Source organism: Ictalurus punctatus, chromosome 18 (genome assembly GCF_001660625.3).
Source record: "Ictalurus punctatus breed USDA103 chromosome 18, Coco_2.0, whole genome shotgun sequence".
Lineage (NCBI taxonomy): Eukaryota > Metazoa > Chordata > Actinopteri > Siluriformes > Ictaluridae > Ictalurus > Ictalurus punctatus.
In genome coordinates, this window is record NC_030433.2 from 7,232,501 (window position 1) to 7,259,619 (window position 27,119).

The 27,119-nt window shown below is 38.9% G+C and overlaps 2 protein-coding genes across 3 annotated transcripts in view; one reads left to right on the top strand and one right to left on the bottom strand.

Moving 5' to 3' along the window:
- The window catches only part of onecut2 (one cut homeobox 2), a 31,124-nt gene extending 20,936 nt beyond the window's left edge, over positions 1-10,188 (top strand). For both annotated transcript variants that reach the window (XM_017493412.3, XM_017493414.3), the window contains exon 2: positions 1-10,188. This exon is cut by the window's left edge. In XM_017493412.3, coding sequence (XP_017348901.1) covers positions 1-234 — 234 coding nt within the window. In that variant the 3' untranslated portion in view covers positions 235-10,188.
- Positions 10,189-16,964: 6,776 nt separating this feature from the next.
- Positions 16,965-26,910, bottom strand: fech (ferrochelatase). Its single transcript, XM_053687894.1, has 11 exons — positions 26,701-26,910; positions 26,072-26,189; positions 25,063-25,182; positions 24,698-24,846; positions 23,015-23,149; positions 22,588-22,694; positions 21,961-22,059; positions 21,610-21,717; positions 21,275-21,439; positions 20,441-20,500; positions 16,965-17,412 (listed from the first exon to the last, which is right to left on the bottom strand). Exons 1-11 carry the CDS (start codon positions 26,741-26,743, stop codon positions 17,278-17,280), a joined length of 1,239 nt encoding a protein of 412 aa, XP_053543869.1. The 5' UTR covers positions 26,744-26,910; the 3' UTR covers positions 16,965-17,277.
- Between the last annotated feature and the right edge of the window lie 209 nt (positions 26,911-27,119).

The window sequence follows — 27,119 nt, forward strand, 5'->3', positions numbered from 1 at the left end:
AAATCGCGCCTGGTTTTCACAGACCTTCAGCGGCGAACGCTATTGGCCATCTTCAAAGAGAACAAGCGCCCGTCCAAAGAGATGCAGCTCACCATTTCACAGCAGCTGGGACTGGAACTGAGCACTGTTAGCAACTTCTTCATGAACGCGCGCAGACGGAGTCTGGACAAATGGATGGACGAAGGCAGTCCCGGCGGAGCCTCATCCGCTTCCAGCACTTGTACCAAAGTCTGATTATTATTATTTTTATTTTTATTTTTTTTGAAAAGCTGGGGGTGGGGGTGGGTGAGGCAAAAGATGTGGGAGTTTGTGGATTGGGGTTTGTGCACCAGACCAAAAAAGTTATCCAAAGAAGAAAAAACAATGGGGTGGATGCGAGGAAGGGAGCGGGGCTGCTTACCGCTAAGCGTAGCAAATATTCATCATCATCATCATCATCATCATCATAAGAATCGAATGGCGCTAGGTTTCAACAATTTCCGAAATTGCTTCGTCTTAAATATTTAATCAAAACCTCGAAACTGTTAAACGTCAAAATAGTCATTCCAGACGGAATTTTCCAGAGTGCATGCCTGAAATCAAAGCAGATCCCTTTCATGTAAGCGTCCTTTTCAGCCATGCATTCGGAAGCTTTTTTTTTCAAAATCCAAGCTGCCTAGACAAAACACTGAATTCAGCAGAAAACGGCGAACGATGCGTGCATTAGCAATGCCAAAAAAATATTTAAAAATCCATGCTATTGTAGCATCTTAAATAAACATCCGGATAGTCATGGTCCTGCTGACAGGTGGAGAAATTTCCCTGGTCGATTTTACACTGTCTGCCTATTGGCAGGGATGCAAGCACAAATCTATCATAGTTAAGTAATGGCAACATTCAGGAAAAACACAACCGCCCATGTAAACACACACACACATCATACAGAGACTGCTATGATTTTGTTAAGTGGTCAGCCAGGTCGTACATGAGCACAAATGTAAAGCACATTTCATTTGCAATAGAAGAAAAATAGAATAAAAAGGGGGTTGGACCATCAAGATTGTTCTTCAATCATTAGAAAAACTCAGGACGCCGTTTTTATGATGCGACTGAAGAACGTCCATTAACCCTTCGTAACCCTTCGTAACACTTCCATTACGTCATGACGGTCAAATCATATGATTATTTAACCCGTACTTTCACCAACTATGGCAGCTTCATTCGATTATTTCCATTATACGCAACACTCTCGAAGGAGCTCCATGAAAGTGAACTGGCGTTGGCAATCAGGGCCTTTCTAATAGAATAAGAGGACAATCTTCTACACCAATGCCTGTCAGTTTCTTTCAAAGCTTCCTGGGAAAAGGATCGATGCCGAGACCGACAGGTCGATCGACGTGTTTCCAAAAACGCAGAACACAAATCTCGCCCGCCAGCGCAAAAACATTTTCACACGAAGAAGTTTAGCTAAACGACTTAAACGTCCAACCGTCGCCATTTCAGTCCATCGTTCACCGCGTCATCGAGTCGCTTTTTTGTTTTAGGAGAAAAGCAGCCAGTACGCAGCCCCGTTCCCAGCTCCAAAAGCAGGCCAAAGGCTTTATGGATCATTCAAAACGGACACTTAAAAGACTTTTTCTATTTATTACTGACAAATCGAAACCAAAGAAACTTTTTTTCTGCACCTAACTGTTCTACAAATGAGAAAAAACCAAAAAAACTGTTCGAAAGATGACTAAGAAACCCCCCCCCCCCCCCAAAAAAAAAAAAAAAAAAACCCACACCAAAAAAAACCCCACAAAACGGAACAGCGACGAACAAACACATGATCAAGAATGAAAAGAAGACGAAGACAACAGGGACGACGCGGAGAACGATGAAGAGAACTTTGTTCTTTGTTTGAGACTAAGGGGGAAAAAAAACGGGAAGCAGAACAAGTTTCGGAAACCATCCGTGGCAGAAAACAGCCACTCCCTAAGGCAGAAAAAAATGTGTCTCTCTCTCTCGCTATCTTAAACAAATAAGTTGAAGATTGTCTTTAACGTGTGCCTATGCAGTTTTTCACCAAAAAAATGGGAAAAAAAGAACAACAAGAACCTCATCAGCTACAATACCAAAGATTCCTAATTTACACCCAACGGCAGTTCCCTGGTCTTGTTCCTCTTCCCTTTTGGTTCCAATGCTACATGCATGGAGAACGTACATGTTCACTTCGTGTGTGTGCGCGTGCGTGCGTGTGTATGTGTGTGTGTGTGTGTGTGTGTGTGTGTGTTGTGGGTTCAATCATGGGAGCTCTAGGAATTCGGTCTTTCACACTCATCCATACAGATTAATCCAAGATGTAGGGTCAATGAAACAATCATTAAACTTCAGCATACACCAACACCAAAGCAGCGAAGAATACGAGATCAATGTTTACTAAAGATCACACTATAAAACGATTAACCACCAATTTTTACACTCATATGTGGTAGGATTGTAAAAAAAAATGAATAAATAAAAAAGATTGATCATTGATCAATGTACAATAATTAGTTGTACAGGGCAAATGAGTTTCCCAAAAGCATCGCAGCACAAAGATTATCTCTAAATGGTTGAGCGAGCATCACATTGAACACGCTCTCTCTCTTTGCCGGTTATGATCAACTTTTACGATGCCTTTGTGAAACTGGATCCTGGGTCCTAGTACCTCCCAGTTAACGGAAAACTCCACCCTGAACGACTTCCATATTAATCCGTAGTTCAATTCCGAGTTTAGTTTAAACTTCTTTCATCAACATTCAGGTCTTAAAACAGCACCGAATTAGCGAATTAGCACCAGAATCACTAAGCACATCAATATGAATATATTTAATGTGTTTCAGGGTGGAGTTTTCCTTTAATATCACAATTTTCATCCACTGATATATACTATTTGATACAAGCGACCGAATCTGAGCTCCCATGTTTGCCCGAAAGCCGTGATCAGGTGATCCGAGTCAAACCCACACCCAGAAACTCCATCGATGTCTACACGCGCTCGCGTGAAAGCCAACATTTACCAACGACATAACTGATACCGGTTCATCATTTCCGAGGAAACTGCTGAAATATCGGTCGAATAGCTTTATCTTTTCATTTCTTTCTCTCTTTAAAGCTTCGAGTCCAAAGATGGCTCCAGTGGTTGCAACCTCTTAATGACCTTTGGCATGTAGAGGTCGCGCCGGAGTCCACTTCCACTTTCACCTCAGCCAGGTCTGTAGAAACAACCTTGGGTACGGAATCCAACCAAAAAAGAGCTTTACGTTTGTTGCTTGTCTTTAGTACTTAATTGTTCGCCAATGCCTACAGTATGTATGATAGTTTCCTAGGTGTTTTTTTTTTTTTTGCAATATGTGATTATTTATGTAATTTATATTTGTTATAATTGAACTTAATTTAAAATTGCCAAAAAATTTCCCTTGGAAACCCTTTCCCCTTGAGTAGCTTGCCAAAGTTTACATTCTGGTTTTGTTTTGTTTTTTTTCTTTGAGTGTCTGACACTGTCGAACGTATTTATTTATGCCAAAATGTGCTAGTACATGTGCATAGCTTTGTTTTTGTTTAATTATTTAATGTTATTTAATTAGCTTTAATTGTTTGGATTAATATTTATGGCTCTTTTGAGAATTTTAGCGCATCGAAGATGCAGTGCTTGCGTCCTCCTTTGTTAATTTATTTTTAGTTTGCTTTACTTTAAAAAATATAAAAAGCAATGTATTTAATTTTATTTTATTTTTACATAGATTCTAATGACAATGTTCCAAAATGTAGTAGCTGCCAGATTTTTAGCAAATGTAATTTAATTTTGCCCCGTTTTTTTTTTTTTGTTGATTTCCCTCCGAAATGAAAACAATCTGTTATTGACGAATATTTTCCGAATGAGCACTGTATCTCGCCATCTGTGACTGATTAACTGTCATCTTCGCATCCCGCCATGACGGACAAGCAGTTCGTTTTCAGCCTGACCTTACTGACGCGGATTGGACAGGGCAACACGTTAACGGAGATCAACGTAGAACTCACCAAAGATTTTTAAGAAAAAAGAAAACAAACAAACAAAACCACGGACGCTGAGAGACCGTTTGTTCATTGCTTCACTCGTAGAAGGATAACAGAGGATTCCCTTAAACACTAGCTGCTTCCAAGACTGACTCGTGTGCGTGTACAAAAAGTCTTTCTATTTCTATAGTGAGAACCAAAGAGGCTACCTCACTGAATTTTCCATTTGTAATTTTAATCGTGTTGATGAAACCAAAGATACCAAAGATTTTTTTCCTCCCTCTAGTACGGTCTGCGCTTGACTCCATGCTGTTCACTTTGATAAATCTCACCCTCTCTATTCTGAAAACCGTCCCCAAACCCCCCAAATTACCCCCTAACTACACCTTCTCTAAGCTCATTACAGTGTGTTTCAGGATGTCCCTCACTGGTCAGAGATCCTAAAACCAAAGCTAATAACCAAAAATCACAGTCAGGCTGGAGGTTTTGCACAGTTTAACCAGTATGTGTTAACATTAACGTTGTTCTTTGTGCGAAAAGATCGTGTTTTTATTCGTATCGTTACAGTATTATTTCAACTTGGTAAGAATTTGCGAGAAGCCAGCTTTCTAGACGGCCTAATAAATTGAATAAAAATACCAATTTCGCATGAGATCAGGTTGAATACTTTTGACCGAAAGCATTCAAAATAAAAAGTTTGGTAACGTAACTTACAAGATGTTCAGAATCATCTTGTTCGTGAAGTAAAGTAACAGGTTGTTGAGTCTATACAGTAGATGGCAGCTTTAAAGGTACAAAGGTCCAAGTATCTCAAGGGTACATTTTACGACCTTATTTGAGTGAAATAAAACACATTAGAAACATAAGAAACAAAGGACATTCGCTTGAGTTTATCACCCAAATAACAGGCACTTTAGGAATAACAATCGTAAATTTCCCAAACAACGAAGAAGCCAAAACGATAAAAGATTTGCGAAGCTGATATATGAAGATAAACACTTTATCAGATCAGTAACATGTAGTAGAGAAAGCTTCTTCAAGCTTTTTTTAAAAATGTAAACAGTACATTTCAGGATTTTCCCCCCTAATGTCTGATCCTTATATAGAAAATGTATAATAGCAGATGATCTAAAAAGTGCTCCCAAGTTATTTCATCATGGATTCGCGATCACAAAAACCGTAGACATTCGTAAAAACCCTCCAAAGTCTTAACGTGCTCTCACGTTTTCAGATCCATTACAATTCACATGAAAAGAGACAGCGGTCAAAGTTCGATCTGGAGCGGGATTAGCGCACATTTCTTACAACTTCTTACAAATTGTTTGAAATCCAACTCCATGACTCTGGTTTTAAATTTATGAATGAGATCAGATGAATTATTTGTAATGTTTGTTCAAAATTCAGCCAAACAAATGATGTGAAATGGTCAGATTGTTCAATCTGAACGAAAACAGTTTTTCGTTTGTTTTTTTTTCCCTTCAAATAAAATAATTCTGTCTTTATTTCAACCTGAAGATTTCAATCTTGAATCTCTCCATTGTTTCCAAAGTTCTTCTACAATTACATGATTTCATATAATTAAAAAAAAAAAAAAGTTTTAGAGAACACTGTAGCACACTATTTGATCAGAGTTGTGGTTTATTTGATTGATTTATTTTTATTTGGTTTGATGGAAAAATGATCAGGATTTATCGTATGGCTTTATCATATGGCTAATAAAATCTACTTTATATCTATTTCCCAATGCAATATCCAGTAATTGTCAGGTAGACAGGCTACCATCTGAACCAAAAGCTACGTTCAAGAAAAAGCTTTTAACCAAATTCACAAAATCTCAACAACAAAAAAAATCCAAATATAGCCTACTCATCGAAAAACCAAAGAGACTGCTGAGGAGAACCTTCTGGAAAACACGGCAGAGCTGCATTCGGTGTAGTGGAGAATCGAAGATAACAAACGGCATGTGTGATTGAAGCTATGGAGAACTGAAGCTATCGAGAATTTCCTCATGGGAAAAAAAAAACCCCGATTCTGTCCGTATTCAGCTAACGATTTTTAGAGAGCGCTCATACTCATCACAAAGTATGAGATAACCCTGGGATGAGTGCCTTGCTTGAACCAAAGCGAAGTTTTCGACCTCTCCGTACTTCTTCTTCCTGCGTATACCTCAGCGTCAGTCGGACCTGCGCACGCTGGCCAGGTTTATTGGTGCTTTGCAATACAATCATGCAAAGAACAACAACTGATACCAAAGGCTTTAAATAAAATTCCTTTCTCCTCATTCTCTCTCTCTCTCTCTCTCTCTCTCTCTCTTCCCACTCAACGGTTGCATAGCTTTAAAAAAGAACAAGAGCGGGGTGAAATAAATAAAAAAAATACATACATTTTTTTAAAATAAAGAGCGGCATGTCTAAAGCGCAGACCGTGCTTTTCCTTTACCAAAATTTTTCTCAGATATACCTCATAGATAATAGTGTTTAGGGTAATGTTATTATAGTGTATGTAATAAATTATTCACTTGCTCTTCTTTTTTTGGTAACTGTGACTTTACAAGACGAACCGAAAAAAAAAAGCTTTATACATTTTGAGTTGTGATTTTTGTAATAGTCGAATAGGTGCGCTTACCAAAAACAACAAAAAAAAAAAAACCTAATGCTTGTCTTATCTCTTGTTGATGTGCGGATGATTTATTTTTCTTCTTCCATATTTTGTGGTACAAAGGGTTTTATCTGCTTTTGTTATCTGCTCTCAGCTTTGTTTAGTATTTTTGTTTTGTTTTCTGAGGGTGGGCTTATATTCGTAACGTTTGTACGTTCGGATTAAGAATTGCTGTTTTGATTGAGTCCAAAGTTTACATTTATTTAATTTTTTTGCACGTTCATGCCAAAGACAACTTCCTTCATCCCTCCTGAAAAAAAAAAAAAATAGCTTTGACCAGCTATGAATTCTGCTCTAATTCTAATCCAAGCTTGTTAGTGCCAATCTGATGCATGGCGAACCTTGCTGGTGTGACTAGCATGGTCTAGCAGCTAGCATGCTGGTTTAAGCTGTCCACTCCCCAACCCCCCCCCCCCCCCCCCGACTGGTGTTTCATTTCCTCTACTCGTTTTTAGTCTTATCTGTTGTGTAGTGAAACACCTAGCAGTCATTCAAACACTGTAGCCCTGATTTTATGCATGAATAGATTTACAGCTAGCTAGCCGTGTAAAGCATTGGTGTTAAGAATTTGTTCTTTGCTACATTTTTATTTGATTTAATTTTTTTGCACGACAGTCTGATATAGTTTCGGAACAGTTCTGCTGTGTATATACACCGGTCCACTTCATCTTCCTCGACCAAAGTATTATGGACAATTCAGGACAAAGTTGACACGTAAGATAAACCAAAGTGTAGAATATTTAGGGTATCTATAAAAGTAAGAATGTCAGCTGTACCAAAAATGTCTCATTTACTATCATTACAAATCATCTTTCCTTCTGTTTAATGCCAAAATGCCAATCATTTTGCAAGCCTCGAATACGAGAATACAACCGCATCACAGGATGAACTGTACCCGACAATCTATTCTAATAATCTAATAACACTTCATTCTGCTGAGAGAAAAATGGTACTATGAATATACCCTCAGAGGTCCCACAGTGTACCTTCAGGTCCAGGTATATACCTTAAAATAGTTTTAAAAGTACATTCCATTGACTTTCCAACAAGGCATTCCTCAAGGCTACAGTTTAGGACCGTTTATTTTCATTTTTTCCCCTGCATTTTATTCTGTATATCCTGCATAATTCGAATAATATCTTAAACTGTCCAAACATTGTCCAAAGATATATCCATTAAACAGATTAAACAGACTGCGAAGGTTTATTTAAATAACACTGTGGTGTGTAAGCTGATCAAAATCGAAACAATAATCAGTGAAGACAATAAACGAAGATTTACCAAATTAGTAACTTGTAGTAGTGAAATGTTTTGAATGGTCCTTAAATGAATTTATGAGTATGAAAGGGATTCCATGCATTAAAGAATCATACGTTTAAAAACCGGGTGATTGAACGGATCAAAGAAATTGGGTTGGATCGTTGTTCTTCCACATGACGTCGTGCGAACACAAAATGAAGGAAATCATAATGATTTTCGGATTTCATCATAATTTCAGGAATCCAACAATGTTTTTTCCTTTCTTTATTATTATTTGTACAACAAATACTTCCACAAAGGGAAATTGTAATAGATGAGATGTAAAAAAACAAAAACTTCATGATCAATGCAACAAAAAAAAAATGTCCACGGCAGAGGTGCTAACACGGCTAACAAGAAAGTCTTAGCATGTGTAGAGAAAAGGAGAGAAAAAAAACTAGATTTTTATCAACAAAGCCCTAGTAAGTGTCTGCAGACGAGATGGTTAGGAAACAGCAAGGCAAAAATCCAGTGTGACTTAATAATAATTAGCGACTCTTCCATTTTGTTTTATTGACCAAAGACACCACAGTCTTGTTTTCAATTGGCTCACAAGACTGAGACCTAGGAATTTATAGGCCATGCCTGCTGAATTCTACTAATCCCAGTTGAGTTTGTTTATGCTGATTAATGCTAATCCGATGAATCTGGTGCTAGTGTGGCCTAACAGCTAGCATGCTGACTTTTTACTCTGACTTGTGTTTAACTTCCACTAGTCATTTCTAGTCTTATTGGATCTGTAGCTAAACAATCAGCACTGATATTAGCATGCGTAGATTTACAGCTAGCTAGTCAAACTTCGCCAAGATAAAGTCAATATAAAGTGAACTAAAGCAGTACAAAAATGCATCTTTCATGTCCGGCGTCCTTTCCCGTTCGGTGAATCGGCTTTAGATGTTTTTATTTTGTTTTTGTTTCTTTTTTTAAATTCATAAAACAACTTCGTAACAAGACTGCAAAAATCGTACATGCAACCGTTAAACCGTAAATGTTGGCACCTCTGTCGCTGAAAAGAATATAATGTATTAACGAACACCGTATTGTATTATTAACCAAAGGAAACGATGTCTCACTACGTGACTACACTACGTGATCTGAGACTAACGATTGTATTTTGCTCGAACTTTATTTCGGTTGATTTCTCCTACACCTTGATCAGTATTCCTTCCTGGATTATTACATGCAAACGAATGTGATGTAACGTGAAGGACAAAACCGACATTTCAGATCGTTACGTTTTTCTGTCTACGTGAACGACGCCCACGTCTCTAAACGTCGCCTTTCTTTGAACGTGACGTCACAGATGTCATTTTGCTCAAAATAGATTCAATCAATTCAGTGCCAATAGATTGTCAGTGCTAAATTACACTTCAGTTAATCGAGCTCACGTTTATCCAAAACCAATCCCAGAGCCCTTGAGGCTCTATATTTGTATTACTGGATTTTTATTGTTTTTTTCCCTTTGGATTTGTTACTGAATTATATGAATTGATTTTCAAAATACTTTTCATTTGAACCCTATTTTGTTTCAATTTCATTTTGTGCCTATACAACCTTCCAAGATGTCCAATTAAAAAAAATATGAATTTCCAAAACTGAAATGAAACTTTCTGTATTTTTTTTATTCATTTCTTTTTAATGTTTTGAGTGCATACTGGGTCTGATTTCTTTTTAAAAAAATTTTTTTTTACTTTGTTGGGGAAAAAAGCTCAGTGTATGAACCTCCTACAATCTTGTAGGAACTCGTAGGTATTTGAGTATTCGAGCCTCCCATCTTTGCAATATTAATATCTGTGTTTGAATATAATAGAAAAAAAGGGGGTGGGGGGACAGTTAATGAAAGAAACCCATATGTATCAGTGTTACACGTTTTGATGACTGCATCCAGCATACACTAGAGCTTTTAAATATTGGTAATGAGTTCTTGATGTATTGGGCACTTTAAAACTATAAAACTAATGTAGATCCCAGTCCTCTTCCAGAATTTGTGTGCTTGTGTACTGTTTATCTTCACTGTTTGCTGCATTACGCTCGAACGTTGCTAAGCGCATTAGTGATTTGTCTGCATCAAGCTTCTGACTTCCTTTTTGTTTTTTTTGTTTTTTTAATTTTTTATTTTATTATTTTATTTCTTTTCCTTCGGTACCTCTTGTTTTTATTCTCACTATCATCAGATGGTAGTGCTGTATATTCTGCTATTAATATCTAATAAACAGCTTTGATTCATTCACATCAAGAGATCACTGTGTGTGTGTGTGTGTGTGTGTGTGTGGTTTGATTGAATATCTAGGCATTCAATCAAACACAAAAATGCAATAGAATTTCTCAACAGCAAGAACGCTATGAATTGTAATTGTCCTCCTAGTAAGTATGGTTTGATTTTTTTTTATTTGAGATGTTATGCTGCGAAAACAAACTTTCAAGGATGTGAAAAATAACGAACATTACTTTAGCGATGTTCAGCTTTTGTTTAACAAAGGACGTTATTGATTTTTGAAAAATCGCAAGCTCCGAAGCTCGATTTTGCGTTCATTTCTGCAGTCGCAAATTTGCTTGGATCCTGACAGGACTGGTTGGTCATTATCTCGTAATCGCACAACCCGTCTTGTTTTATTCCTCACTTATTCGACGGGTTGTTAGTAGATTCGGTTGAACTCTTAAAAAATAAATAAATAATTACAGAAACGTCACATAGTAATATTCTTGCAATTTAAAAAATATATCTATGTTTCGCTAATTTATGCTGTTAGACGACATTTCTGAAGGTTACATGAAAACTTTCAGGACCTGGGAAAACGTTATGTACAGGACACATATTGCTATAATAAAGCTAAAGGTGCACGAGGAAATAATGAAAAGGGCTCAAACACATCATTCGGGAGAGTGAGATGCGCAGCCTCGGAACCTCACACACACACACAAACACAGAGATCTCTTTTATCATTCAACAGCCTAGCGATACAGATCTCTGCAACCTTTCCAGCAGTCTTCAAGTGGTTCCTGTGGGATTTCTCTTCTCAGACTTCTTACTCCCTCTTTCTTTCTCTCTCTCACACCACCCCCATCCCTCAGTTGCTGGGGTAACTGGCCTTGGTGGCCCGCTCTTATCTGCTGACCTTTGGCTTCCCATTACCCAGCGAGGGAGATTGAAGAGAGAGAAGATAAGGCATGGCATTAAGAATTATGGCTCTGTTCCAACTCGCACACCTCTGTCCAGTGCTACACGCTCATCAAGCCAAGGTTGACAGCTTCGACTGAAACCATGTGAATGCTCACGTCTGCACTGAGAGGGAGGGGAGTGGCTAAATATTTTCCCCCATACTGTCCGACCGAGAGGAGAAACTCATCACCAAACAATAAGAAATATGTTCAGTGGGTGTGGCCAAACCATATCCCATAGCCTATTACAGCTTTCAAATATTAATTCATGTGCTTTTAAACAAATTGACTTTCCTACCCATTAAAAAAATATTAAACTAAAGTATTACACTTAATGCACTATTACTAATTTAGTTATGTAACTTTAGTATATATATATATATATATATATATATATATATATATATATATATATATATATATATATATATATATATATATAGATAGATAGATAGATAGATACATAGATAGATAGGTAGTAGGCCTACATCATATTATACTACAATATTAGGTCTAGATTAATCTATTTATTAGCTTTTGAGGTGTTTTTGTCCTTAATTGTATTCTACACCGATCAGCCATAACATTAAAGCCACTGACAGGTGATGTGAATAACATTGATTATCTCGTTACAATGGCGCCTGTAAAGGCATGGGATATATTTATTAGGCAGCAGGTGAACAGTCAGTTCTTGAAATTGAGGTGTTGGAAGTAGGAAAAATGGACAAGCGTAAGCAACAGAGTGACTTTGACAAGGGTCAAATTATGACGGCTGGGTCAGAGCATCTCCAAAACAGCAGGTGTTGTGGAGTGTTTCCGGTATGCAGTGGTTAGTACCTACCATAAGTGGTCCAAAGAAGGAGAACCGGTAACCTGGCGACAGGGTCATGGGCGCTCAAGGCTCACTGATATGTGTGGGGAGCGAAGGCTAACCCGTCTGGTCCGATCCAACAGGAGCTACTCTAGCACACACTGGTGAAAAAGTTCATGCTGGCTCTGATAGAAAGGACTCAGAACACACAGAGCATCACAGCTTGCTGCAATATGGAGTTGCGTAGCTGAAGAGCGCCCATGTTGACCCCTGTCCACTGCCGAAATCTCCTACAATGGGCACGTGAGCATCAGAACTGAACCGTGGAGCAATGAAAGATGGTGGCCTGGTCTAATGAATCGGGTTTTCTTTTACTTCATGTGGAGGCCGGGTACGTGTGTGTGTGTGTGTCGCTTACCTGGAGAAGAGATGGCACCAGAATGCACTATGGGAAGAAGGCGATCCGGCAGACACCATGTGATGCTCTGAGCAATGTTCTGCTGGGAAACCTTGGATCCTGGCATTCACGTGGATGTTATTTTGACACGTCCCACCTCCCTACACACTGCTGCAGACCGAGTACCTTCATGGTAACGGTGTTGTCTAATAGCACCGGCCTCTTTCAGCATGATAACGCTCCCTAACACACTGCAGAAATGGTTCAGGAACAGTTTGAGGAACATGACAAAGAGTTCAAGGTGTTGACTCGGTCTCCGAATTCCCCAGATCTCAATCCGCTCGAGCGTCTGTGAGACGTTCTGGACAAACATGTCCGATCCACGGCGCCCCCACCTCACAACTTATAGGACTTAAAGGATCTGCTGGGAACGTCTCGGTGCCACATACCACGGCTCACCTACGCTCCCTCAGGTTGCATTAATAGACGCGGTGTTAAATTAGACCAGGTTTCTTTGGGGGTCTTCATGCGCTTCTATATAAAGTGGGTGAGAAAGCGGCTCTGGAAGCAAACGGCATTGAAGTGTTGAAGAAAAATCCATTTTTATTCAATCTCTGTGTAATTGCAGAATATGATATATCTGTGTAGATTCAGCACTGAGAGAGAGAGATGCAGAAAGTGACTCTCTAAGATCCAAACAACATGCACCATCAATGTGTGTGTGTGTGTGTGTGTGTGTGTTCAGAACCATTAAACCAGATACAAAATGGCTTGAAAAGAAATGAACAAATGAAAATATCTTGAATATGGAAAAACTGATCTAGTATTTCTTGTTCGAAGGTTGCAACAAGCCAAATATGTCATTATTAAACCTATTTCTACTGTAGACGCTGTTACTAATTTCAAGCTTTAAAAAATACTGCTATTCTATTTATTTATTTCTAGAAAAAAATCTAAATGAGCTGTTAAAAGAATGAGAACATTTGAAGCTTGAAATGAGCCGAATAATCTTATAATTGATTTATAATACTCAGAATAAATCAAAATAATATGAAGTAAATTTAAGATATTCTCGCTTAGGCATTTTTTTGCAAGTGTTATAGTCTTATTTTTTATTTAGAACAATTTTAACCTTGTAAACATCAAAAGACAGGAACTGGATTTGGAAAAGTTTTTTTTGGGAAATGTTTATATTCGTTTTATATTATATATATATATATATATATATATATATATATATATATATATATATTTATATACACACATATATATATATGACGTGAATGTGAATTCGTGTCATCTTTTTAGCTACCTCTTTTCTTTCTTGTCTTTTTATAAATGGCTTCCGTGATTTTTAAAATCATTTTAAATAATAAGTAATTTTTTACAAAATAAAAGATCAATATCGGCTGATGCTCGAGGTTTCAGTATCAGTATCGTAAAAGAAAAAGTGATGATACGCCATCTATAATAAACAACCATTTTTATAGAATTTTTCAAAAGATTCATTTTATTTAATATTTTTCTTTTTCCGTAACAGATTTCAGTAGAGAAAACAACTTCAGATATACATCTCACACAATCCAAAATCATAGCAAGAGGATTGAGCTTCTAATAAAATCTTTCAAAAAAAAAAATGCTAATAATTATGGGCTCGCTTTTATTTTTTATCCCATTTCGTGGTAAGTATGAAGGCCGTACAGTGTAGATGTCGTTTGTGTGGACGTGCACTTCTGCGCTATTTCAAGGAAATAATAATAATCGTATAGTATTAAATGGGTCCTATATGAAGAAAGATTGTGTGAATTAGTGAACTATGAGAAGGTGGGTTTTGGGTATTGTTCTAGCAAGCCCAAACATCCTTGCTCTCTCTCTCTCACACACACACACACACACACACACACACATCCCCTCTCTCCATCTCCAGCTCCGTCTATCCCGGTTCTCCTTTTACTTTGTCTTTGGCACCTCTTGAGAAAACGCTCACGCTTTCATTTTTCACACCTCTCTCCCTGAACACTGCACCATCCCCCTATTCTTCACTCCCTCTGTTTCTCTCACGCTGGAGAAATCAATCGCTCCCCTCTCAATTAGAGGTCATGCTGCTCGGCAGAGCCGGCGTCCTCGCTTTTCAATTACCAGGAGGCTCCCGCCGTCTCCCAGAGCATCCCTCCCTCTCTCTCTCTCTCTCTCTCTCTCTCTCACACACACACACACATGCTCCTCTGAGGGGTGATTGGGTCCAGGACAACCAATTTCTCTTGGCCTAATCAACAGTAGCTTGGACATGCTGGAGGGACCGAAAGATGAAGAGCGAACAGCAGAGGACTGGACGGTAAAAAACAGACCATTTAGTATTAAATGAAATGTTTGACTTTTTTTTAGTCATCTCCTTTGGGGGGTAAAAATAAAAGCGGTGACATTGCTACTATTTATACGCCTTTTTTTAATCCAAAGCTTGCACCAAAGATTTAAAATAAATCAATTCCTCTACGTACATGATTTTCTTTTTTTGTTCAAACGCTTCTATGGACACGTACGTGGAACATTCATTCATCAGTTTATCAGTAAATCGCGAAAATTCTACTGCATTCGTATCAACGCAGCTTATAACCACAGCGCTGTTAAAATCAGGCTCCTGATTGGTTAGAAGGTGTCCATTCATTGCCTATAACAGCAGCTCTGACAGTAGTGCAGCTACAAATCACTCGTCTATACATTGCAAAAGCTCATCCTAATACGTTAGTTTCTATAGTAACAGCTAGAAATGTTTTTGTTAGCTTTTTATTAGCTTTATTTTTTTGCTTCTCGCCAACTGCGTTGTTTTCGTTTTTGTTTCTTCAACAAAACCTAATGAAGGAGAGACTGTTTACTTACGTATATCTGCTATAACCTAAGTGATATCAGGAACTTCTTTCGTGGACGTTCGACAATATAAAACGCAACTATAAACGGATAAACCGTACGACGTGTCATTCCGCAAGTAATAAAAAAAAACTGTCGCGTTGGAACGTCACTGTGGTGTAAGAGAAATAAAACACACGGGGACGTTGTCGTTAGAGGAAAATAAATCAATGGTAAATCCGCCGATTGTTTTCCTGTGACAGCACGACTCAGGAGGAGTTATTCCTCAGTTAAAGCACTTTATGAGCTTTACTTAATTAAGAAAAGGCACATAGTTTGTCAGTGCTCCTATTTGGCACTCATATGTGCGTTAAAGGTGGACAAGTTACTCAGTCCCACATTTGTATTGGTTCCCTTCATGATAGGATACCAAAAGTACCGAATACGGACACATGATATGAGTGGGCGGAGTTAGAAATAGCGTAGACCAATTGCTGGTTCGATCCAAATATCACGGAATCAGACATACTGCTATACGAAAGGTATGTAAAAATAGTACACCACAATTTTAGTGCTTTTTCAGAACTATTCATATCCTGGTTGAGTCAGATGGTGTGCATGAGAAGTACAATACTGACAAAAATTTAGGAATTGTATAATTTTATATATATATATATATATATATATATATATATATATATATATATATATATATATATATATATATATATATAAAAAAATATGTTAAATATTATTTATGTACGTGCGGCGGTCTGGGAAAACCCATCAGATGTCACTGTGACTACTTCTGGCAAAAAAAACCCCAACAAAAACCCGGACCGAATTTGTTATTTTCCCGTCAGGTGTACGAAATTATAAACAGATTTCACCAAAATGATGTGGAAATGTTTTAATTACTTTAGAACCTTTTCTAACTTGGCCAGCGAAGCTCACGTTAGATAAATAAGGTTCCAGTTTAACAGAAAAGGCTGCCGAAATACCACGTTTTCATTGCTAACTTTAACTTTGCTAGCCAAGTGAGCTTTTCTTACACAGAGAATGCGTCATGTCATGCTCTGATCAGATTTTTGGAGATATATATATATATATATATATATATATATATATATATATATATATATATATATATATATATATATATATATATATATATATATATACACACACACACACACACACACACACACTTTTAAACGCTAATCAATTTAGCCGACAGAAGAAAACTTACTGAACGAATCAGCGATCATTTCAGCACTTAGCTTAGCGCGGAGATCACTCGCTGCAACTTAGCGAGTGAAAATCTCTTGAATACGGCTGCATGTATGCAGTACTTCCTATTCTAAGTTTACAATTAAGCAAATAAAGATGATTGAACCTATTTCTAGGCCTATTTGACTCATTTCGAGCTTGAAATCGTCTTGTTCTAGTGGCAGATAAGCATTCTATGAATTGTAAACATTTTAAAGAAGCAAAGTAAATCTGCCAATAAAGTAAGAACGTCTAAAGCTTAAGTAAAAATAAGGTTTAAAAAAAAAAAAAAAAAAAAAAAAAAAAACAAGCTGAATCATCTTACATTTAATTTGCAATAAGCTCAGAATAAGAAATATCAGATAAATCTTCCCATATTCAAGATATTTTCACTTGCTAAGATATCTGCTGCAGCATTTATTAGATAAACATTCTGTATTACACTTCATATTTCAGCGTGTCGTGGTTTCCCAGGTAACCACGCAAATACGATCGGGTTCATCTGAGTCGCGCGAAGACGAGACCAAATGCAGCCGAGGGCGCCAATACTTTAATATAAATAAATAATAATAATAATAATAATAATAATAATAATAAAGAGACACTTATGTGCAATGAGCTTTTTAAGATTGGTCACTACAGCAGAACAGCGGCCTGGTGGAGAAATGACGTGTTAAAGCGCAGATCTAAACCCGGAACTGAACTGAACGATATGCCCGGCCTCACTGCAGAATTGGGCTTTGGGTTCTGTAAGGTTTCTGTTTGTTGCTATTTTGTTTTTGACAGGTCCCGTGAGACGCTCCTCCCAGGCACGAAGGATCACAGGCAAGACGTGAACAGATCAGAGTTTCTGGCTGGCGAAGAAGGCCTTGGTTTTCCCGCAAGTGGGGTTCACGCACAGAGGGCATCGCAGGGTGAGCTGCCGAGAGCACTGCTCATCGGACTTCAGGTGCGTCTGAACCAAATCCGCTAATGCCTGATTGAGAGAGAGAGAGAGAGAGAGAGAGAGTGAGAAAGGGAGAGAGAGTAAGAGAGAGGGGGGGAGAGAGGGAGAAAGAGAGAGAGAGAAAGGGAGAGAGAGTAAGGGGGGGGTGAGAGAGAGTAAGAGAGAGGCGGAGTGAAGGAGAGAGAGAAAGAGAGAGAGGGAGAGAGAGTAAGAGAGAAGAGGGGAGAGAGGGAGAAAGAGAGAGAGAGAAAGGGAGAGAGGGAGAGAGAGTAAGAGAGAGAGAGAGAGAGAAAGAGAGAGAGGGAGAGAGAGTAAGAGAGAAGAGGGGAGAGAGGGAGAAAGAGAGAGAGAGAAAGGGAGAGAGGGAGAGAGAGTAAGAGAGAGAGAGAGAGAAAGGGAGAGAGAGAGTAAGAGAGAGAGGGAGAGAGGGAGGAAGAGAGAGAGAAAGGGAGAGAGAGTAAGAGAGAGGGGGAGAGAGGGAGAGAGAGAGAGAGAGAGAAGGAGAGACAGCGAGAGAGGGAGAGAGAGAGAGAGAAAGAGATTTCACTTTTTTTCAAAAAGATGTCACTTTTTTTATTCACTAAATAGAAATACTCTGCGATGGCTTGTATCCACAGAGCTGTTAAATTCTCAATTCTGATTGGTCAGAAGCTGCTGATACAAATTGAGCAAATCATACTCGTTCCTATACGTTATCGTTTCTACAGTAACAACGAAGACTCGTATCGAAGACACACAGTCGCACAATTTAAAACGAATAATAAAATGAATTTTTAAAAATAGTCTTTGTTTGTTTATCGAACGAAGAAAAAAAAAAAAAAACTTATAATTGTTAATACGATGGATTTGATGCAACTCTAAACGGATAAAAAGTACCACGCATTGTTCTTTAACAGATGACAACCCTGCGATCTTAAGCACGCTGCGGCGGCGTAAGAGGAATAAAACATTTCAGGACATTTCAGCTCGGAAGAAAACGATCGACTGTGGGTTGGTGGGATGAAGCGCGACATGAAACGGTGGAAGCCGTTTCGTGTTTTAGTCCGTACTTAGCTAGCATTAGCATTTAGCAGTGGTCGTCTTAGCGCGTAACTTGCTAATCTGTAACAGAACTGATGTGAACGGTGCAAAATCTTCAGCCCTGACTCGTTACAGATCGAAATTTAAAATGAAAACCGCTTGTTTTAAGATTTTCTTGTTCAAGCAGTCAGTCGCATCACGTCCACGTGCGGCCGGGAATAAAATCAGCCCCGGCAGAAAGTTCTCTCTGTCCGAGAAGCTCACGATCCCATAATTAAAACCTTGTTTAACTGAAACTAATAGTGATTAGGGGAAAAATCGTTTTATATATATCCATATATATTATACTATATATTTATATCCATATTTGATTTATTGTTAGTACAAAAAGCTTTTTCTTTAACTTCGCTCCTCCTGCATTCTGTAATCTCTCCATTTCCGACTTTCCTTTTAGAACTCGTACCGTTTTAGAAAGTTCGATGCCCGAGCCGAGCGTTAAGTGAAAAGCGATATTTAACGCTACCGATCGAAAAGCTCAGAGTCGTCACAAAGTACTTTTCGTTACAGATCGCGATCGTCATTGTCGTCGCTGTCGGAGACGGGCGAATGGTGGTGTGTGGAGCCGTTCCGAGCGGCGAGCTGAAAGCCTGCGACATCGATTTCACAGGTTTTTAATAAACCCAGCAGGCCGTTGGGAGCGGTTTATAACCCGGCGCTTACACACTGGGGGGGTGGGGGGGTGGGCGACAAGACAGACAGAAATAATAAACAGAATGTTTGCTCTCCTTTGACCGTTTTTGATTTTGCACTTCAAGTCCCCGTGAAGCGTCTTCAAATGTGCAGCGTAATACAACATCTTTTCCACCGAAACAGGAAGTCAGGGCAAGACATAAAGTGGCTCCTCCTCCTTTTTTTAGCCTGCTAATAGGATTTACCGTTTACCTCGCAGCCAGGAACTGTTGGGGGCGGCTAACGTTTTTGCAATTGGGAGTACAGAATGATATCATCGAAACTGTTGATCCGTATCCGTATAGAGAGAACGCGTGTATCTTCTAAACAAGAAGGAATTTTGTCATCGTTTTAGGAGCGCACAAGATTATGGATAATGTTAAGGCGAACATATTCGTACTTAAAGTTACAAAACTTCTATTTTGATTTCATAACAAACCGTAACAACACTTTTGTCAGTTCTAGCTAGTATCAGCTAACTAGCCTAGCTTGTTGTAGCGAGACGATTCTCTGTAAATAAAGATTTCTGTAGCTCTGAATTGGTGATGAGGATGCTGCTTGTCTTGATGGAATAATTCTGAAGGCAGAAACATTTAACCTTAGCGGTTCTACAAAAGCAGTTCTTTACACTATGTCTCATTCACCCATTCACACACTCACACACATATACACACACACACCCCGATGGTAGCAGAGCTGCCACGCAAGCTGCTAGCTTGCCTTCGAGATCAACTTGGGCTTCAGCGTCTTGCCCAAGGACAGTTCGACATGTGGAGTCATGTAGGGTCATGTAGAGTCATGTGGCGTCATGTGGCGTCATGTGGCGTCATGTAGAGTCATGTAGAGTCATGTGGAGTCATGTGGAGTCATGTGGGCCGGGAATTGAACCTCCAACCTTACGATAAGTGGACAACCCGCTCCACCACCTGAGCCACAGCCACCCAAATGTACCAGATTTTAACATAAAATTTATATATAAATAACGCTAACAGATACCACAGTAGTTCGGAAAATCATACCGCGACATATAGTGACAGCGTTCCCCGGATGGGCTAGATCCCCGGGATCCACTGTGATCCAGATCAGGATAAACATGAACAAATGAAAACTTGCACCGTGATGAGTCACTAGGGGGCACCAGAGATACTTTGGCTTCAATTCTCAGATGCTGTTATGCTATTCAATAAAAATCTTCCTGCATGTGGAATTTGTTGAATTGGTGAAATAATTTCAAGGTGAATTTAAAACACGCGAGTGCTTTTATAGCACAGACTCTGCATTTATTCATTTATGATGTTCAACGTCTTACCTTAAAAAACAGCGGGTTTCCATTGAGAGACTCTGCTCTTCTGATATTTTCAACCCCACACTGGAAACAAACACACACACACACACACACACACACACACACAAACATAGGTTTTAGGCATGATAGTGTGTTTCATGTTGGATTTTGAGAACACAACACGCTCGCTCATAACGATCAACTCGTATCTCAAGTCTCGGGCTGTTTATGAAAAGATACCGCCTAGCTGTTATTAGATATGCCCTGGTGTGTCTCACACACACACACACACACACACACACACACACACACACACAGACAGATAATAAAAAAAGCATGTTTCTCAGGCTGTCTACAGGAGTGTGGTGAACAGAGATAGACAGATCAATGGGCAGAGTGTGTGTGAGAGAACCACCCTGATAGATCTGCGGTTTGTGGGAGTGGGAGTGTGTGTGTGTGTGTATCCCATGGCTCCAGATGGGCCAGTCTAACCAACGCCATGGCAGCCAACGAGGAGCCTCAACACACGCACGCACGCACACACACACACGCATGCACACGCACACTCACTCACTCACTCACTCTCTCACTCTCTCACTCACACTCTCTCACACTCTCTCACACTCTCTCACACTCTCTCACACTCTCTCACACTCTCTCTTGTTTCTTGCCCTCCCATAATGTATCACTTTCCTTCCCGTCTTCTTTCAGCATTTTCTGTCTCTTTCTTGTCTCGTTTCTCATCCAAAGCGGACTGATCCAGATCAGGTCAAGACCACCGGTTACACTTGACCCAGGGTTATCAATAACACACACACACACACACACACACACACACACACACACACACACACACACCTCTTCTCCGAGGATCTGCGAGTACTCGATGTCGAGCTCGTGTAGAGTCTCGATGTGGTCGCTGGTGAAGGCGATAGGAACCAACAGCAGGTTCTTCTTCCCTCTTTTACACAAACCTTTTATCACGTCATCCGTCTGTGGACCGAGCCACGGCATTGGGCCCACCTACACACACACACACACACACACACACACACTCTGCATTCACCATGGACACCTTAACTATTATTACTGACGGTGTATTTAATGCCGAAGTACAAATTCTTGGCAAAGCTTTCCGCTAATAGCAATATGATCTATGAATGAAATTAAAGAAGTAGAACACCAGGTCTTACCTTCGATTGCCAGACGAGACGATACGGGTTACAGTAGGCTAACCTCTCCATCACCCTCTGCACTGTAGCTCCTACCTCCTGAGGATACGGGTCTCCTCTGTTCACCACCTACACACACACACACACAAACACACACACACACACGATTATAATCTGATGGGCCAGAAAAAAAAATCATAATACAAAATTTTCCCTTTATCTCAAATGTAGTAAAGTGCCATTAACTTCATCGGACTCAGGAACTCGAGGTGGATTCGATTTGTTTTGTATATTTAGTTTACTGTATATTTATCTGTTTACGGCTACTTATTTAAATTAATCTCCTTAACAAACACACACACACACACGTACAGACATGGGGAGCGAGTGGGCGGAGAACAGGATGACCACGTCGTCCCTCTTCTCAGGAGGAAACTTCTCCAGCTCCTTACGCACATGCTGAGCAAAACACTACAGAGAGAGAGAGAGAGAGAGAGAGAGAGAGAGAGAGGGAGAGATACAAAAGGAGTTATTACCCCCCCCACCAGAGGGGAGGGGTTCTGCTGTATTCTCTGAGCTGAGATTTGTACATAAACCGTTATCGTCTAAATTACTTAAAACATCATGATATGATATGGTGTAAGATTTTAGCAATCACTCATCACCATCATTCCTGTCGACCAATCACTCATCACCATCGTTCCCGTCGACCAATCACTCATCACCATCGTTCCCATTCACTAATCACTCATCACCATCGTTCCCATTCACTAATCACTCATCACCATCGTTCCCATTCACTAATCACTCATCACCATCGTTCCCGTCGACCAATCACTCATCACCATCGTTCCCGTCGACCAATCCCTGATCAATATTATCCCACCCTCACACTTCTTTGTTCTGAGTTTTAAACGCAGGATGTGACGGCATCTATACGTGATGAAAGTGTGTCTGCTGATTCCAGATCAGTTGCGGGAAGTTGAAACTCCGTCTCACCTCGATGAGCAGAGGGTGTGTGGGCCACCTGTCAATCACACTCCAGCGCATTTTAGGACTCAGTCCACTGCTGCTGTAGTATCTGTAGATAGCATTCAAACTGCTGCCTGTGCACACATACACACACACCCAAACAAACAACCACACCCACACAACCACACCCAAACAACAACTTTTCATACATATTGTCTTCTGCAGGCGACATAAACACCACAATTAATAGCTGCCACATAACTGAACTGATCCACACAGATCTATTCTCCAGAGCAACAGGACAAATAAATGAATCTTTTTTTATGCAGTACAAACAATATCTAAAATGAACAATGTCTGTTACATGAAATAAGAGATAACACTGAAAAAAGTGTAGTGTATATGTGTTTGTGTGTGTGTGTGTGTGTGTGTGTGTGTGTATGTGTATACGTACCTGTTGTGGAGCAGCTGTACTGAGGATACTGAGTAAAAGCCACCGCTCTCTCTACTCCGTCCGACTCCATCTCCTCGATGGCCTCCTCCGTTAGCGGGCGCACGTACCGGAAGCCGATATAAAACTTGTGAGGAGCTGCGAGGCAGAAAACACAGGAGTTCAGGAAATCAGGAAATAGTTCAACAGTCCTTTTAAATAAATAAATAAATAAATAAATAAATAAATAAATAAGGATCCTTTTTTGACAGATATCCATGCCGCTGTTAAAGTCGCAATATTTGGAAAATAAAGTCGTAATATTTCAGGAATAGCGTCGTAACATTTTGAGGAAAAAGTCACAGGATTCAAGAATAAAGTCGTAATGATACATATAAGGTTCGTGTGTTAAAATGAGGGACCTTGGTGAAGTTCCTGTGATTCTTTCTTCGTTAAACTCATTTTCTTGCCGAGTCGTTTCAATAATATTAATAATAATAATAAGATTAATTATTTCTTAATTTGTAAAGTAATGTATTTCTTTATTTCCGTTGCTCTGATGTGCACCATTCTGTCATACTATTATCCCTTTACGAAAATATTGCGACGTTTTCCTCGACATATCGACTTTTTGCTTCCTTGAAATATTACGACTTTATTCTCGAAACACTGCGACATTTTTCCTCGTAATATCAGATACTGTGACTTTTCGTCTCGCAAAAATATTGCACCTTATTTCTCATAATTTCACGACTAAATTCTCAAAATCCTGCATTTTTATTATTATTATTTTGAAAAAAAAACATTTGCCCTAAAACACCGTCATAAACACATCGCTGCATTCCCGCAGACTTTCAATCAAAAGAGCGAAACGTTTGTAGAACGTTCCAGACTTAAGGCTTAACAGCCACAGCTCTTTAACTGGGAGATATGTGAAGGGAACACCCTCGCTTTCCTCCCTTCGGTTTATTTATCTACAAGTGTGTGTGAATTGACTTGCGGGGTGTGTGTGTGTGTGTGTGTGTGTGTATGGACCGCTCCCTGTCTCTTATCTCCCGGTCCCTTACACACAACAAGTCTCAGCCGCCCATCGGCCTTCCGTCGGTCATTTGGACAAGGAATTAAACACACGGCCGTTAATAACGTCTAAGCAACAAAACACAGACATAATCGAATTTTGTAGTCAGCTCAGGAGTGTGAAACAAAACGTGAGCTGATGTTACGTCTAACACTGATCTGATTGAGCTCTCATTTGTTTCTGCTTAGATTCTGAACCTAGGTATTTTTTCTGATCTTGAAGGACGCTTGTACAAGGTTAAACATTGTGATTTACCCACAGCGCTGTTAAATCCTCCATTCTGACTGATCCGAAGGTTTATTCATTTTCTATAAATGGCACTCGTTCTAATAAGGTAGCGTTTCTATAGTAACAACATTAAGCACTTAACAACATTTAACGTTTATCTCTGCGTTGAGAGAAGGAGTCTCCAATCTCAGGACAGAGGAGTTTACGCTTTTTGATAACGTGACACACTGCAATGAAGCTTTAATTTATTGTTTTGTTTTTTACTCTGTTGAGGGTTTAATGGAGGTCATCCAAGTATTGCAGTTGATTATTATTATTATTAGTAGTAGTAGTAGCAGTAGTAGTAGGAGGATAATTATTACTACTACAGGTAAGTTAACTGTAAATAGGTGGACATTCACCAGTTTTAGGGCTCATCTCATCCAGGAGTTTGACCATGCCCTCTCCCTGCATGGTGGTCCAGGCTCGGATGGGAGATCCTCCTCCGATTTTACTGTACTGCTCCTGGATCTTGGGCGTGCGGCGTTTGGCTATGAATGGCCCGAGTTTACTATAGAAAGAAAAACTACACTGTGAATTTACTTCAACATCAATGACAACAATTTTCAATCCGTACGGTTGAACGGTTAAGCAGAAATGTGTCCCTAAGCGTTACCCTCATTTATTACATGCTTGTTTGCCTCACTGCTTCATACACCTTGACTGAACATTTTCACTTCCTGTCTGTTATTGTTTTAAAAAAAATTAATAAATAAATTATTCTTACTGCTGGATAGGAAGCTGCATCAGATCTTTGTCCAGGAAAAGTCGTAACAGGAAGTCGTGAACGTCTTCGAGTCTCTCCGGCCCCCCCATGTTCAGCATGAGGATGCCGGTCTTGGGTTTTCTGAAAAACACACACACACACACACACACACAGACACACACAAACATACACACACACACACACAAGCACTTACTTCGATGGACCAAGTCAGTCAGAAATTTAAAGTTAGAAAGCACTGAAAGTGAACCACTTTCTAAATGTAATAATAATATAATAATAATAACAACAGCTTTATATAAGTAGTATATTTGTATAAATGTAAAATGCAGCTCAGTGCTTTATATTGTGAACTAAAAAACTAAACAAAAAAAAGGCAAATAATATGCGACAATGTATCGCCGTGACAGAAAGAAGAAAATAATATAACACATAAAAATATATCATTAAAACTGTGTGACCAGAAAAAAAATATATAAATTATAATAATAAAATTTCTAATGTAATGTAAAGCAAATAATAAAATCGACTTAAATGCTAAAAGTAAAAAATATACTCTATATGTTTCTAACTTTTTGTTTTAAATAACAATAATGATCATTGTGGTGGTGTTTTTTTTTTATCAGCCTGCAGTGACACACCACACCAGTAGGGGTCGCTGAAATTTCATTTTCAAGAGCATTATGTAAAATTTAAATATAACTAATATCTTATATTAAAAAATAAACAGGGTGTTGTCTGTTACGTATTATTACTGCTGTTTTTACAATTACACTGTTGCACAAAATGTAATGGCCACTTCTTCTCTCCAAAGAGCACGCATGCACGCACACACAGACACAGACACACACTAACAAAGAGGTCACATGAGGACTGCCATTTGCACCTGTTATATCTTATTCAGAGCCTCGGTTCGGTTTTTTGAAGAGCGCTGAACACTGAGTGCTCTCTCTCTCTGTGTGTGTGTGTGTGTGTGTGTGTGTATACACACTTCTTTTTAATTTATTTCTACCTCTTGTCCTGTGTTTTTGGACTGGATGGAGTGGCCAAAGCAGAAGCAGCTCTGGCAGTAGATTGTCTTCTGAGAGACGCTCCAACACACCAACCGACATGCCTGCTGCTCCTAGACACTAAGAAAACACGAATACACACATACACACACATACATACATACATACATACATAGTATAAGGATTAGGTTTGATGCAGAAGAAAAGAATATTTGCATAACATTAAAACTTACATTCAAAATACTGCCTAACACAAGTTAATTTACAGTGTGCAGAATTTCGTTTTAATTTAAATATTATTACATTATTTTTAGTTTCATTAAGGTCTTAAAAAAAAGACATTTCAAGGAGACTGACAAGCCCAAGGCATGTGATAAAAATGTGCAATTATTATTATTATTAGTAGTAGTAGTACTAGTGTTATTATTATTATTATTATTATCATCATCATCATTATTATTACATTTCTGTTACATAAAGCTTTTGCAACACTGTAATTAGTTATTTAGTTTAATAAACATAGATTACTGCATTGCATTCGAGTTTATTTCTATAAATTCACAGCACACTCAGGGGTTTATGCAACTTTACAGCACAGAAATGTCATTTAAGGTAAAAATGGATGACTTACACCGAACAAACCGACACATTCCTCCCAAAAGCGCCATCTGCATACACCTCAGGACAACTGTGCGTCTTCTCCTGAAAATAATGCCAATAATTCAATAATGTCCAGAAAACAATAGAATGAGAAGTTTTTTAATTATTATTATGACTTCCTTCTGCTTTCTCTGCTCATTACTGCAATGTAAACCCGCCCAGAGTAACCACCATGAGCTACTTCCGGTTGCGGTGGGATAAAACCTTTCAAAATAAAAGTTACATTAAAAAGACAATTGGTTGCAGGGCTAAAACAACATTAAAGGTGCTGTCAGGGATTTTCAAATCACGACATATTTTGTAAACTTTATTGAAAGAATCTAAAGATAGTTCTTAATATTATAACCAATCTCACCCAGGCGTCAAGCTGCCAAACAACTTTGTATTTTT

Bases quoted from the DNA above. Each gene is read 5' to 3' on its own strand.
- fech (XM_053687894.1), bottom strand. From the start codon at position 26,743: ATGCAGATGGCGCTTTTGGGAGGAATGTGTCGGTTTGTTCGGT. The intron at 23,150-24,697 runs GTGAATGTCCAC...TCTGCCTCGCAG, and splicing joins TGAGATGAGCCCTAAAACTG to CTCCTCACAAGTTTTATATC. The intron at 20,501-21,274 runs GTGTGTGTGTGT...GTTTGTTTCCAG, and splicing joins CGCAGATCCTCGGAGAAGAG to TGTGGGGTTGAAAATATCAG.